We start from the raw sequence: 13,123 nt of genomic DNA on the forward strand, positions 1-13,123 counted from the left end.
AAGAGAGTGAGAGAGGGACGCCTGGGTGGCTCAGTCATTAAATCTCGGCCTTTGGCTCAGGTCGTGATCTCAGGGTCCTGGGATCGAGCCCTGCATCGGGTTCCCTGCTCAGTGGGGAGCCTGCTTCTCCCTCTCCCTCTGCCTGCCGCTCCCCCTGCTTGTGCTCTGTCTCTGCCAAATAAATAAAATCTAAAGAAAGAAAGAAAGAAAGAAGGAAGAAAGAAAAAGAAAGAACAAAAGAACGAAAGAACAAAAGAAAGAAAGAAAGGACTCGATCCCAACAGAGGGAGAGAGAGAAGCAGACCCACCACTGAGCAGGAAGAGCCTGACAGTGGGGCTGGATCCCAAGACCCCGGGATCATGACCTGAGCCAAAGGCAGACGCTTAACCAACTGAGCCACCCAGGCGCCCCGAGAATTAGTTTCTTAACAGATTCTTCCTTCCTGTCTCCAAATTTAAACTCAGATTGTCTTTATCATCTTTTTTTTTAATCGTCCAAACTTATGTTCAGCACATAGCTGACATTCAATAAATGAAACAGCCTCTAGATAATTTCATTTGTTTAAAACGGAGTTCAAGAGGCAGCTCTTTTGAGAAATCTTCCCTGAACATAACCCAAGGAACATTTACTAAGTCCTCACAAAGTATGCAGGCATTGTGTGTGTTCATTTGTGGATGAAAGTTACGCATGTTCCTGAACAGAGGAATGAGGAGCACCAGTGGTGAACGGCAGGATCTGGACCTGAGAGGAGCAGTGTAATTCCTTCCTCCCTCGGATCTGCATGCTCTCGCCCTGTTTATGTATATTGTTTAGGACTGAACTCATCTTTCTCATGTTGAAAATGGCGCACTGCAATAAACCGGCGTCTCAGTCACCATCAAGAGCAGAGTTTCCAAATACAAAGCTGCACATCCTCCACAGCAGTCTGCTGTCCTCATGGAGTGATCCAATCAAACAACCAGAAGCAGAGCCAAACTTCACTAAACACATTACTTTAAATTCCTCTCTTATTTCTAGAGCATCTGGGCCAGGTAATCCAGACATGGAGAGGGTGGACTGGCCTCTGTCCCTAAAGAGTATTTTCCCTCAAAGCCACATAAAACGCATAACTTCCTGTCCACTGATAACTTACATGAAAAACTTGAAAATTAATATACCTACCTTTTAAACTCGTATTTTAATTAATGAAACTGATATGCTTACTGTTTATGATCGGTTATTAAAATTAGACCTGAAGTTTTTGCAACACAATTTTATAACACTGAGAATCTATAGCATAATTTAAACTCATTCATTCTTTCATAAACAAACCCTACTTTGATGACTCCCAACTCAATTAGTTTTTTCTATCATTTTTTATAGTATGGTGTAAATAGAACAAATTCTTGTGCACACACATATAAATTTTTTCTCTGTTTATTTCTTTTATAATGCCTACATGTGATAATCTCTTATCTACAATAGTCTGGTCAGCCTATGAAAGCATAATTCTGGGTTTACCCCTTTTTTCTATTTCAAAACACTATTTTAGGCATATAGTAATCAATCCATTTAAGTAATTATCAACTCCTTCACTAGGATTTAATAATTAAGAAATGCAGGATGAAATGAATCATGCATGCCTTGGATAGGTGTATTTGCTAAAACCCACTTGGCAATTTAAAATTTAGAAATACATGGGAATATGGCATCCAACAGTTAATTTTTGTATATTGCAGAGTTCCGTGAATATTAACAAGGCCTTTTTTATAACTATGTCAACAGTTATAGAAATTCAATTTAACAACATACCCCCCCAAAAAAAAACTGTTTAAAAAGGCCTAAAACAACATAAAAGATGTTAATTCCTGAGCCTGAGACCTAATGCCTAGGTTACCCTACATTTCAAAAACAAAGTATATCAAGACCCAAACATTAAATTCCTCAGAGCCCAGTATTCAAAGGAGCAAATGGGCCATTTAAAGAATAGGCTAGTAATAATGAAATTAGTTTATTTAATTTCACACTCTGTATTTCAAAACGTATACATAATTGCCTCAAAGAAGACACATACAAATTGGAATACAAAAAATTGCATAAATTGTATAAGACAGGAATGGGGAAATTAACCATAGATCCTAGAATGGTTAGAATAGCTTTCTTTTATTGTTATTATAGAACACATATCGTATTTTATATTATTCTTTTATTCTAGAATAGCTTTCTTCTCACAGTAGGGTAGAATATTCAAAGTGAAACCTTAATTTTACAAATTTTAACATTGTAAAGACAAAATGAGAGGTATTAACTTTGCTAAAACTATCCAAGTGTTAACAAGAATATCTTCCTGGCAAAAGTAAGTCACATAAAAATAGAATTCAATAAGGAATTGCAGGATGGTACCTTGGAAAAGAAAATAATGAAAGAACATTAAAGCAGTATTAAAATAATGCCAAAAGCTTGTGCTTTTGATAAATAGAAAAAAAAATCTTTGAGAAATACTAATGAAAAAGAAAATCTTCAAACAGCAGAACAAAAATGAGGAGAGACATAAAGAACATTAACATATATCTTTAAACATTTTTTCTAAATGTTGTATTGGGGATATCCATAAGCGACTGACAGAAGTAAAAACAAATCTTCTCAACTCTATAACCAGCCACAAGAATTCTCAAAAATAGAGTTCCGTCAAAATGGACCACGAAGAAGAAACAGGGAGTGTATGTGATAAAGGATCCAGGCCCGCAAAGGTGGAAATTATAAGCCTTTCCAACACAGACGACAAAAGGCCTGTGTATGTTGTATTAAGATGAGAAAAGATAAGCTCAAAACGTAGGCTAGAATAACAACAAAAATCCAAATAACGTAAACTGAGGTCTACTATATCTGCTTGAAAATTAAGAAAATTAAGAAACGAATGATAAAACAACAGATTAGTAACATACAGTTAACAAAATAAAGGAAAGCATCTAGCGATGCATTCTAGAGAGAAAAAATTATAAATATAAAAGAAAGTTTATGTAACATGAAGAACGAAGTTAGAAAACCTAACTGATGTCTAACTGGTGTGGAAGAAGCTTGTACAGAAGAGGTAAGACCATTTTTTAAACAGGCTGAAAAAACTCCAGAACTGTTTAAAGACTCGTAATTTCAGATTTTGCAAGCCCAACTAACTTCAGAATGAATGAATAAATGATCCAGACGTATAGGAAGAGCTTTTAACAGGCAGTTTTTTGTTTTTTTTTTTTTTAGATTTTATTTATTTATTTGACAGAGAGAGACACAGTGAGAGAGGGAACACAAGCAGGGGGAGTGGCAGAGGGAGAAGCAGGCTTCCCGCGGAGCAGGGAGCCCGATGCGGGGCTCAATCCCAGGACCCTGGGATCATGACCTGAGCCGAAGGCAGACGCTTAACGACTGAGCCACCCAGGCGCCGCAAGCAGCTGACTTCTATCAGCAAAGTGAAAGCCAGATAATCATGGGACAAGATCTTCAATGTTTTAAATGAAACTACCTGTCTACTAAGCATTCTCTACATAATAAAAACATCTTTTAAGAATGAGAATAAAAGGGATGCCTGGGTAGCTCAGTGGGTTAAATGTCTGCTTCAGCTCAGGTCATGATCCCAGGATCCTGGGATCGAGTCCCGCACGGGGCTCCCCGCTCAGTGGGAAGCCTGCTTCTCCCTCTACCTCTGCCCGCCCCTCCCCCTGCTTGTGCTCTTTTGCTCTCCCTCTCAAATAAATAAATAAATAAAATCTTAAAAAAAAAAAAAAGAATGAGAATAAAATAAAAACATTCCATAGTAAAAAATAATGAAGTGTTATACAGCCTCCAGACCCTAACCAAGGAAGTCTGATACATGTATTTCAGGTAGGGACATTATCCCATATGAAAGCTCTGACATATAAAAATCAAGCAGGCAAAAAAAAAAAAAAAAAAAAAAAAAAAATCGAAGTAAATGAGTGAACGTGAACAAAACACTGTAGAGAACAGGAAGTCCAACTTCCGAGAACAAAATAGGCTAGAGGTAATAAACTGGACAAAACATCATTATTAGTTCAGAGTATCATCAACGGTCAAGTCTTGTAAGCTTCAGTACTCGTTATACTTTACTGTAGACTTTATTAACTATCAAAGCTAAACTGGAATAATCAGTGAAGAACTTCAGAAGAAAAAGAAAAAAGGAATGAAAATGAAATGATAAACAAAACCAAAGGCAAAAAAGGAATATATAAGAAACAAGGGAGACAAAGATACAAATGTAGGGATCCGAAGGGGTACGTGCACCCCAATGTTTATAGCAGCAATGTCCACAATAGCCAAACTGTGGAAGGAGCCAAGATGTCCATCGACAGATGAATGGATAAAGAAAATGTGGTATATACATACATACATATATATATATATGTACACACACACACACACACACACACACACACACACACACACACACAAATGGAATATTATGCAGCCATCAAAAGGAACAAAATATTGCCATTTGCAATGACGTGGATGGAACTGGAGGGTGTTATGCTGAGTGAAATAAGTCAATCAGAGAAAGACATGTATCATATGACCTCACTGATATGAGGAATCCTTAATCTCAGGAAACAAACTGAGGGTTGCTGGAGTGGTGGGGGGTTGGAGGGATGGGGTGGCTGGGTGATAGACATTGGGGAGGGTATGTGCTATGGTGAGCGCTGTGACTTGTGCAAGACTGTTGAATCACAGATCTGTACTTCTGAAACAAATAATGCAATATATGTTAAAAAAAAAAAAAAAAGAAAGAAAGAAGGGCGCCTGGGTGGCTCAGTCGGTTAAGCAACTGCTTTCAGCTCAGGTCATGATCCTGGAGTCCTGGGATCGAGTCCCACATCGGGCTCCCTGCTCAGCGGGGAGTCTGCTTCTCCCTCTGACCCTCTTCCCTCTCGTGCTCTCTCTCTCTCATTCTCTCTCTCAAATAAATAAAATCTTAAAAAAAAAAAAAAAGAAGAAGAAGATAGCAGGAGGGGAAGAATGTAGGGGAGTAAGTCGGAGGGGGAGACGAACCATGAGAGACGATGGACTCTGAGAAACAAACTGAGGGTTCTAGAGGGGAGGGGGGTGGGGGGATGGGTTAGCCTGGTGATGGGTATTAAAGAGGGCACGTTCTGCGTGGAGCACTGGGTGTTATGCACAAACAATGAATCACGGAACACTACATACAAAACTAATGATGTAATGTATGACTACCATAACATAATAGTTAAAAAAAAAAAAAAAGGAAAAGTGAGCGAAAAATGTGACACAAATACAAAGTCTTAGGGACAAAAATTATGAAACTGGATCTTTAAAAACAGTCCTTTAAATGTGAAAAACATAAGGATAAAGAAAGGTTGAAACTCAGAAGGTTGTAGGAGAGACGGAGCAGGCAAGGGATCGACAAGGGAGCTGGCTAGGGTGTACTGGTATTCATCAGATCTCAAGCTAAGGAACACTCACCCAGAGATGAAGGAGGCCACTAGATGACTGTCAGGTTCCATTTAGAAGAAAGACACACGTGTCAACGTGCCATGCCTTCATCAAGTAGCCACAGAGCATGTAAAGCAAACTTTACCAGAACCAGAAAGAATAATAAACAGATCCACTGTCACGCTTGGAGACCTGAACACACCTCTGAGAAGGTGATAATCAGAAAACAGTAATTAAGTATATAGAAGATTAACCGAACACATAACAAGCATAATCTGACATATAGAAATCATCACACACGACAATTCCAAAAGAGAAATTCTTTTCAAATCCACGTGAAACATAAAAAAAGAGAGAGACCACATTCATGGCTCTAACCACTCTCTTCACCAAATTTCAAAGTTTTTATTATATAGATAACATTCTTCGACCAAATTAGAATAAACTTAGAAAGATTATCTTCTCACATAGAAAATTTCAAATTATTTTTCTAAGAAACTCATAAATCAAATAATTATAATGGGAAAGAAAATGTTCTATGAATTGAATGAGCATGAAAATACTTAAGAGAAAACCAGAAAAAATGTATAGCCTTACATGTTTACTTGAGAAAACACATCAAGAACCAAATACACAAGTTTATCAACCGATACAAAAGTTTACCAAAAAAGTTCATCTTCTCCACCGAAACACAGAAGGTCGGAGATGGAGAAAGGACGACAATTTGATGAGTCAGAACTGACATATGACACTGGATCACAAAACCCAATCTCTCACTCTTTCACTATTTGAAACTGAATGAGTATCTGAAGATAGATCAAAGGGAGATTCAGGTAAGACACAAAAACATTAGGAGTCTAACATTAGGCCATCCTACAAGCTGTAGTCATTAAAAGGATTAAAAAAATCATCACCACTTTATACCAGTGAGCTTAAAAATTAGAAACGAAAAATTCTTAGAAAAATGTGACAATAGCTAGAAAATATGGAAATAAAACTCGGGGAAAAAAAGCAAAATAGTATTTCACCACAAAAGAAAATTTTGTTTAAAAGGAAAACATTATTCTTATGGAAATCAGAGTTTTTCTATAATCGGACTAAGCCTACCCCCTTCTGTTTATCAGTGACACTTCCAGTCCTGACTACTATCCATCCCTGCCTGCCCCTCACTGGTCTCTCTGTCCCTCCATCAGACGGAGAACAGGAAGAGGAGATGCTCAGCAGGCAGCAGAGACCACAGTTTCCCAGGGGGAGGCTCCCACCTTGCACACGGATGCTTGCTGCAAGAACAGTGACAAGGACAGTATTTAAGGGAACCTAAGGGACGACGGAGCAGCTAGAAGCTGAGATCCAGCTCCTACCTGAAAATAAATCCCAATTCCTGAGCTGTCAGTGCAGAACACCAACGCCAAGGACCACACTGGCCAATAAAACACTCAAGCCTCCCCTCCGCTTTGGCCTCATGTGTGCACTGACTCGTCCATACTCCTCCAGACAAAGCGGGTTGCCACAAGTTCCTCAGAGGTCTAAGTCTGACTACTGTGCATCTGCCCAATCTCTTCCCCTGTCCGCTGATGTGGAGCATCTCAGGACAACCTCTTGACCTCCACCTGCACGGCTCCAGGGAGTATCTTCCCGTCCCTGCTGACTCTCTGTCAGCCACCGTGTGTGCAAGGACACGGTGAGTCCACACCACCCCAACCCATACCCCAGCACCCCCTAGTAGGCCCGCCTTCCTCAGGCTGGTATCCTTGCTCTCCCATGCATACCATGAAAATTTCAGGGTCTATAAGACTACAGAAATAAACCAGAATGCAGGGGAGGGGAGCCCACCCAGCGGGAAGCAGGGGAAGGATAGGACTGCCATGTGGGTTGCTAGAAGGCTACATTCAGAACCACCCACGAGGAGGTGGATGGGCAGACAAAGGGAGCCTCTCCGGGTATGTGTGTGCTCCCTAGAGAAGTATCCTCAATCCTCACCGACCCCCTCACTCCGTCATGATTGAGTCTTCAAAGACACCTGTTATCTGTGCCATCTCATACCTAAACAATGGGGCCAACACATTCAAAAGAATAATTAGAACACTCGGGACCTGAGAAAAGCAGAGCAAATGATCAGAGTGAACAAAGATCTCAATCTCCACCTGCAAGAAGGCATGCTGGTCGGAGACACAGCAGAGCCCAGGGTCTCTTGAAACTCTCTTTTGCCAAAAGCAAGGCCCCGGTGTCTCTTTCTCAGGGATACTTAGGTCTTGCTTACATGGAAGGGTCCTATTCTCAGCTGAAGAATGGGTTTCCCACTGCAGCTGTCACGGGTATCCCTCTCTCTCTTCACGAGCAGCCCCACACTCCCAATCAGGGAGGTGATCTCCCCCACACGCCTATGCCCCCACTGTCCCTGCACCCAGCAAGAGACCCACGGAGGAGCGGAGGCGAAAAGACAGAAAACACCCCCCACACACACACACACCCCCCCGCAGATGAGGGTCTCTCTTGTTACTACCGCTCTAAATTTACCATACTACTGTTTTAGTTTGTTTTCCCATGTTTGCCATACTCTGCAAACAGGTATTGACCTGTTTACTGTTCACGGTCATTATGTTCCCCACAGCCAAGGACTATCAGACAAGCCCCCGCTGCTGTTGCTTCAGTTCATAGCAAGGGGCCTGGCACAAAGCACGGATTCAATCAGTTTGGGTCAGCAATTAAAATTATCTTCCCAGATCTAACCACCTGCACAAAGCACTCTCCTCCTCCCCGATTTAATCAGCTCGGCATGTTTGATTCATATGGATTTGGACAAGCAGCCCCGGAGGCTCCAGGCCAGGTCCCCTTCCCATCTGCACCCTCTCTATTCACAGCAGTCCCAGCACCCGTCATACTGTTGGCTTCAAGTATGGCTCTTCCCACCAACATAGGAAAAGAGGTAACTGAGAGCTCTAGGGCTTTTAACTAACAGAATCCAGAGCGCACCCCCATCTAGGTCACGGTCAGAAACCAGGCTGCACTCAGGAGTTCCTAGTCCATCCTGCAATAAGGGTGGGACTAGAGGTTCGGGAAGACAGAGAGGGGTTAGCCCAGGGCAGGCTGGGCACAGGATGTGGCGATAAGCTTCAGCCACAGATAAATCTTTGCTCCTTCCCACCCTCTGTCCCCTCCATGAAAATAGAGCCCAGAGACAGAGACCAGAGGTCCTCCCTCCATCCGTACCTGCAGTCCAGGGACACGAAGGCCTGAGCTGGAGTCTGACCTGATCTAGGTTCCTTTCCCATGTTGTTGTCCCTCAGGAAGCTCAGGCGAGCTCACATCTCCAGCAGGCTGTGGGCCATCAGCCTTAGGGACGGAGACAGGGTATGGGTGGTGGGTGAGGCCTACCTCCCAGCTTCTTTCTGCACCTCCCCAGCCCCCAGCCCACCTCTCAATTCACCTTGGATGGCACACTCCTGTCCTTCCCCATGATAGCCCCAGGGTTCTGCTCCTGGGGCTCAGCCTCAGGAAGATCCAGCTTCCGTGGCAGCTCTGCCTCTGCCTCGGGGAACGGCGGCTGACCCTGCAGAGTTTGTAGCAGCTGGAGGAAGGCCTGGTGCCTGGAAGGAGAGGTGGGCTGTAAAGAAGGGAAACTGGACCACGCTGGGTCTGCAGCCCACACTCCCAGCCTCACCTGTGAAGCGTGTCCTGCTTCTGCCCCGCCTGCTCCTGCAGTCTTCCAAGTTCCTGAGACAGCCGCTCAAGCTCCTGCTGCATCCCTCTCTGCCGCTGCCTCACCTCTGCAGAGGCTTCTGCCAGATGCTGCAGATGCTTCTCCTACCAGGAATGAGAAGGCAAACACGGCTCCTCAGATGCGCAGGTCTTACAGCCACTCTCTTAACCCCTCCAGGCTAGACCCAACTTGGGGCTCAGACCCACAGATGGAAAGAGGGACCCTACCCACTTTAGGCAAAACAAGGGCCCTAGAGAAAAAGGGTGAGAATGACCTACTCCAGCGTGAAGCATTCTGGAGGAAAGGGGCACAGATATGATAACTTATTTAGTCTGCTATGTGCTGCCATGTGTCCACATAAGCACTTGCTCTGCTAACGAGTTCATCACCTGAACTCTATACGGTAGGTGCTAGCGTCACCTCCACTTCACAGGCAAGACCCAGAGGCACAGGAAGTGAGGGGAATGCCCAGTCACGACACAGGAAGTGAGGACGCTGGTACCTGTGCTACAATGCCTCATAAGAGAAGAGGCAGAGGGCCTCCGGGCAGAGGGTTTGGCCCATGCAGTGGCACGGTGGTGAGGAAGGGAGATACCCCTAGGGGTGTGGACCCACCTGTTGCAGCTGCCACTGCTTCTGGGCTGCCCTCAGTCTCTCGGTGGCCACCTGCTTCTGTAGGGAAGCAGAGCAGAGGGACAAGGAGAAGAGGAGTGCTTTTCTGGTTGGATTCTGGGAGGTGGCCAGTAGGCCCAGCCCAGCATGCATGCCCTTTCCCTCCTCTCTGCCTGCCCTCCTCTCCGCTCAGCCTGGCTCACCTTGGCCTGGAGCTCTTCCAGGGCTCCCAGGAGCTGCGCCCGCTTCCTCTGAGCCTCCTCCATCGTGGGCAAGGCCTGGGTCAGGGCACCTGTGATGGCTTCTACATGCTCTTGGTAGGTGGCCTTCAGCTCCTTCCATTGCTCCTTGGCTGCAAGTGCCTTCTGCCCTGAAAGGAGCCAGGGGGGATGGGAACATAAGGGAGAATGGGCTGCCTGCCTGCAACACTGGGGCCTCTTGTCTTCCCGTCAGCCAAAGAGCTGACCCGACTGACATCCCCTTACTTCCCCATCCCACCCCGGTGCCAACTCACGGCTGGTGTCTTCAGAAGCCAGGGGGTCTAGTCCTTGGACAACGTCCTCCTGAGCCAAGAAATTCTGCAGGAAGTCTACTACCTGAAGCTGGCTGCAGAGCAGCTTGTCCTTCTTGCGGGAGTCCTGTTCGGAGAGCGGGCAGAGGCAGGGGACATCATTACCTGTGTGTGCCGCAGGCTGAGACTGCCTTCCAGGGTGCCCACCATCGGTGCTGCCCACTAGCTCCCGGAGAGGACCCAGGAGAGGCCCCAGCTGCCCATCCTGCACATACCGTCACAAACTCCGCCAGGATCTGGGCCGGCAGTTCCGCCTCTTCTTGCCGGCCAATGGGCTCCAGGATGTCTGCCAGCTTGGCCAGGGCCCTGAGAGGAAGAGGACAGGGGAAACGGGAGACTCCTGGGGTGCTCGTCCCGGCCCGCTGCCGTGCACAGGCACGTGCAGACCCGTATCAGTGCTGACTCTCGCCCTGACCGGGGGGCTGCAGGGCATCCGGAAGCAAGAACGGCGTGTGTATAAAGGCAACACAAGCCCTGAGTAAAGCTAAGCAGAGCAAGAGGAGTCAGGCGAACACAGGGACAGGGAGATAAGGGGCCCCGCTCTGACGGGCAGCGGGGGCCGCAGGCAGGGCGCGCGCTGGGGCAGGGTCTGAGGCTGGTTCCACGCCCTCCTGGTCCTCCCCGCGGGGCCCTGCAGCGCCCCAGGCCGGCAGGGACGGCGGAATGCACGCGGACGCAGACGCAGGGGACACAGAAGCTGAGGGGCCCTCCGACGTGTCCTGTGTGGACGCGGCCACCCGCGCGGGAACGTGAAAGTGCGGGGAACCCGCCGTGCCGTGCGCGCGCCGGGAGACGAGGGCCCTCCCGCAGTCGCCGCGGCCGGCACGGCGGGCTGCCGGGACCACCGGGGGGGGGGGGGGGCGGAGTACCCCCGGGCCCCGCAGGGTCCGCCCCGCCCGCCCCCGGCTGCCAGCTAGCTTACTCTAGCGCCCGGGCTCGCGCGCCAGCCTCTGCCCCCTCCATCCCTGCGGGCGGCGGGCTCCTGCGCTTCCGCCCGCAGCCCGGAGTGCCCTTTGGATTCGCCGCGGCTGCGCGCCGGGACAGGTGATTGGCAGCAGGGCCAGTGGGCGGGAAGCAAGGGTCAGCGTGCACTCTGATTGGTAGGCGCGGACGAGCGGTTGGACCTCTGGACGTTTGGCTGGGCGCGGCCGGCGCGCCGGAATCCTGCGCCTGCGCGCTGCCCGTAGGCGGTGCCGGAGCCTGGAGGCGTGGCGTGGGCCCGGTCCGCGGAGTGCGGCGGGTCCCTACGTCGCGGGACACAGAGAACAAGTCCCTGAGTTTGGATTTTAGGGGAGGCTCTGGGCACGGAGTTCCCTTAAAAGAAATTATGTTGTGGTAGAGGGAGAACACTCGGTGTGCTTCCCCAGACGCTTGGCATCCGTAGGAAAGAAGAGGGATCCTGGTAAGCGCAGGGGGCCGGTGATGCCAGCGCCGGAGCGAGTCGCCTTCCGACGTGTCCGGGGGGTCCGTCTCCCCGCGCCTACTGGCGCCTGCCCGCCACTCCGGGGATCCGCCCACCGACCGGGCCGGGATCCGCCCACCACCTGGGGACCCGCCCACCAGCCGGGGATCCGCCCACCGACTGGGCCGGGATCCGCCCACCAGCCGGAGATCTGCCCGCCAGTTGGGGACCCGCCCACCAGCCGGGGACCCGCCCACCGACCGGGCCGGGATCCGCCCACCCGCCGGGGATCCGCCCACCGACCGGGCCGGGATCCGCCCGCCAGTTGGGGACCCGCCCACCAGCCGGGGACCCGCCCACCGACCGGGCCGGGATCCGCCCACCCGCCGGGGACCCGCCCACCCGCCGGGGATCCGCCCACCGATCAGGCCGGGCTTCCGCGAGTTGTCGAGGGTCCGCTGAGGGCGGGGCGCCGCCCGGACAGGGCCTGCGGAGTCTGCAGACGCGGAGAGGCGGGAACCGTGACTGGCTCCTCCCGTCCGGCCGAAAGCTGCACCAGCTGGGGGCCCTGGGTAGAGTGCTCAGACACGTGTGCCTCCGCGGTGGGGAGCGGGTAGCCGGAGACTGGTCGCCCCTCTAACGCCACTTCACGGCTCAGACTGTGAACAAATCGCCTCAATATGTGAAAGACCAAAGCAAAATAATAGCCACAGAAACATGTCCAGCAGCCATTAACGTACAATTTACAACGTCTGGCATCCAATTAAAAACCACCAAGTTTGCAAAACAGGAGGAAAAGAAAACCCATAATGAGAAGGAAAAAAGCAATCACTAATCAGAACAGAAACTGATGTTAGAATCAAACAGGCAAGGATATTGAAAACAGTTATGTTCAAAAAAATAAGCAAAGTTAAAATAAATAATATAAACGGTGAGGATGCACAGAAAGTGGAACGTTGGAGCTACCGGTGGGAATATAAAATGATGCATCTGCCTTGGGAAACAGCTTAGGAGTTCCTCGAAATGTTAAACACATTGTGATCATGTAGACCCAATTACACTTCCAGGTATATATCCAAGAGAAAGGAAAGCATGTTCGCAAAAACCTTGTACGCAGGTGTCCCTGGAGTGTTATTTACAAGGGCCAAAAAGTAGAAGCAACCCAAACGTCCATCAGCAGGTGACTTGGAAAACAGAATCTACATCCATTCAATGGGGTATTTTTCAGTAATAGCAGAGAATGAGACATACATGCTGAAGCATAGATGAGCCTTGAAAACATTGTGCAAAGTGAAAAAAGTCACAAAAGACCATATTGTATGATCCCATTTACATGAAATGATCAGACTGGGCAAATCTAAAGAATGAGAAAGTATACTAGTGGTTGTCCAGAGCTGGGATGGC

General features: G+C 48.1%; 1 protein-coding gene across 2 annotated transcripts in view; it reads right to left on the reverse strand.

The window, feature by feature from the left end:
* The window catches only part of ZWINT (ZW10 interacting kinetochore protein), a 33,811-nt gene extending 22,468 nt beyond the window's left edge, over window positions 1–11,343 (reverse strand). For both annotated transcript variants that reach the window (XM_028104615.1, XM_028104614.1), the window contains exons 1-8: window positions 11,240–11,343; window positions 10,533–10,623; window positions 10,261–10,384; window positions 9,950–10,116; window positions 9,750–9,806; window positions 9,096–9,238; window positions 8,862–9,021; window positions 8,645–8,767 (exon numbers count right to left, since the gene is read on the reverse strand). In XM_028104615.1, coding sequence (XP_027960416.1) covers window positions 8,690–8,767; window positions 8,862–9,021; window positions 9,096–9,238; window positions 9,750–9,806; window positions 9,950–10,116; window positions 10,261–10,384; window positions 10,533–10,623; window positions 11,240–11,280 — 861 coding nt within the window. In that variant the 5' untranslated portion in view covers window positions 11,281–11,343 and the 3' untranslated portion in view covers window positions 8,645–8,689. The remainder of the gene's footprint in view (window positions 1–8,644; window positions 8,768–8,861; window positions 9,022–9,095; window positions 9,239–9,749; window positions 9,807–9,949; window positions 10,117–10,260; window positions 10,385–10,532; window positions 10,624–11,239) is intronic.
* Between the last annotated feature and the right edge of the window lie 1,780 nt (window positions 11,344–13,123).

This window comes from Eumetopias jubatus, unplaced genomic scaffold (genome assembly GCF_037043125.1).
Source record: "Eumetopias jubatus isolate StellerSeaLion01/CBP00866 unplaced genomic scaffold, mEumJub1_p1.0 scaffold_17, whole genome shotgun sequence".
NCBI classification, from domain to species: Eukaryota; Metazoa; Chordata; class Mammalia; order Carnivora; family Otariidae; genus Eumetopias; species Eumetopias jubatus.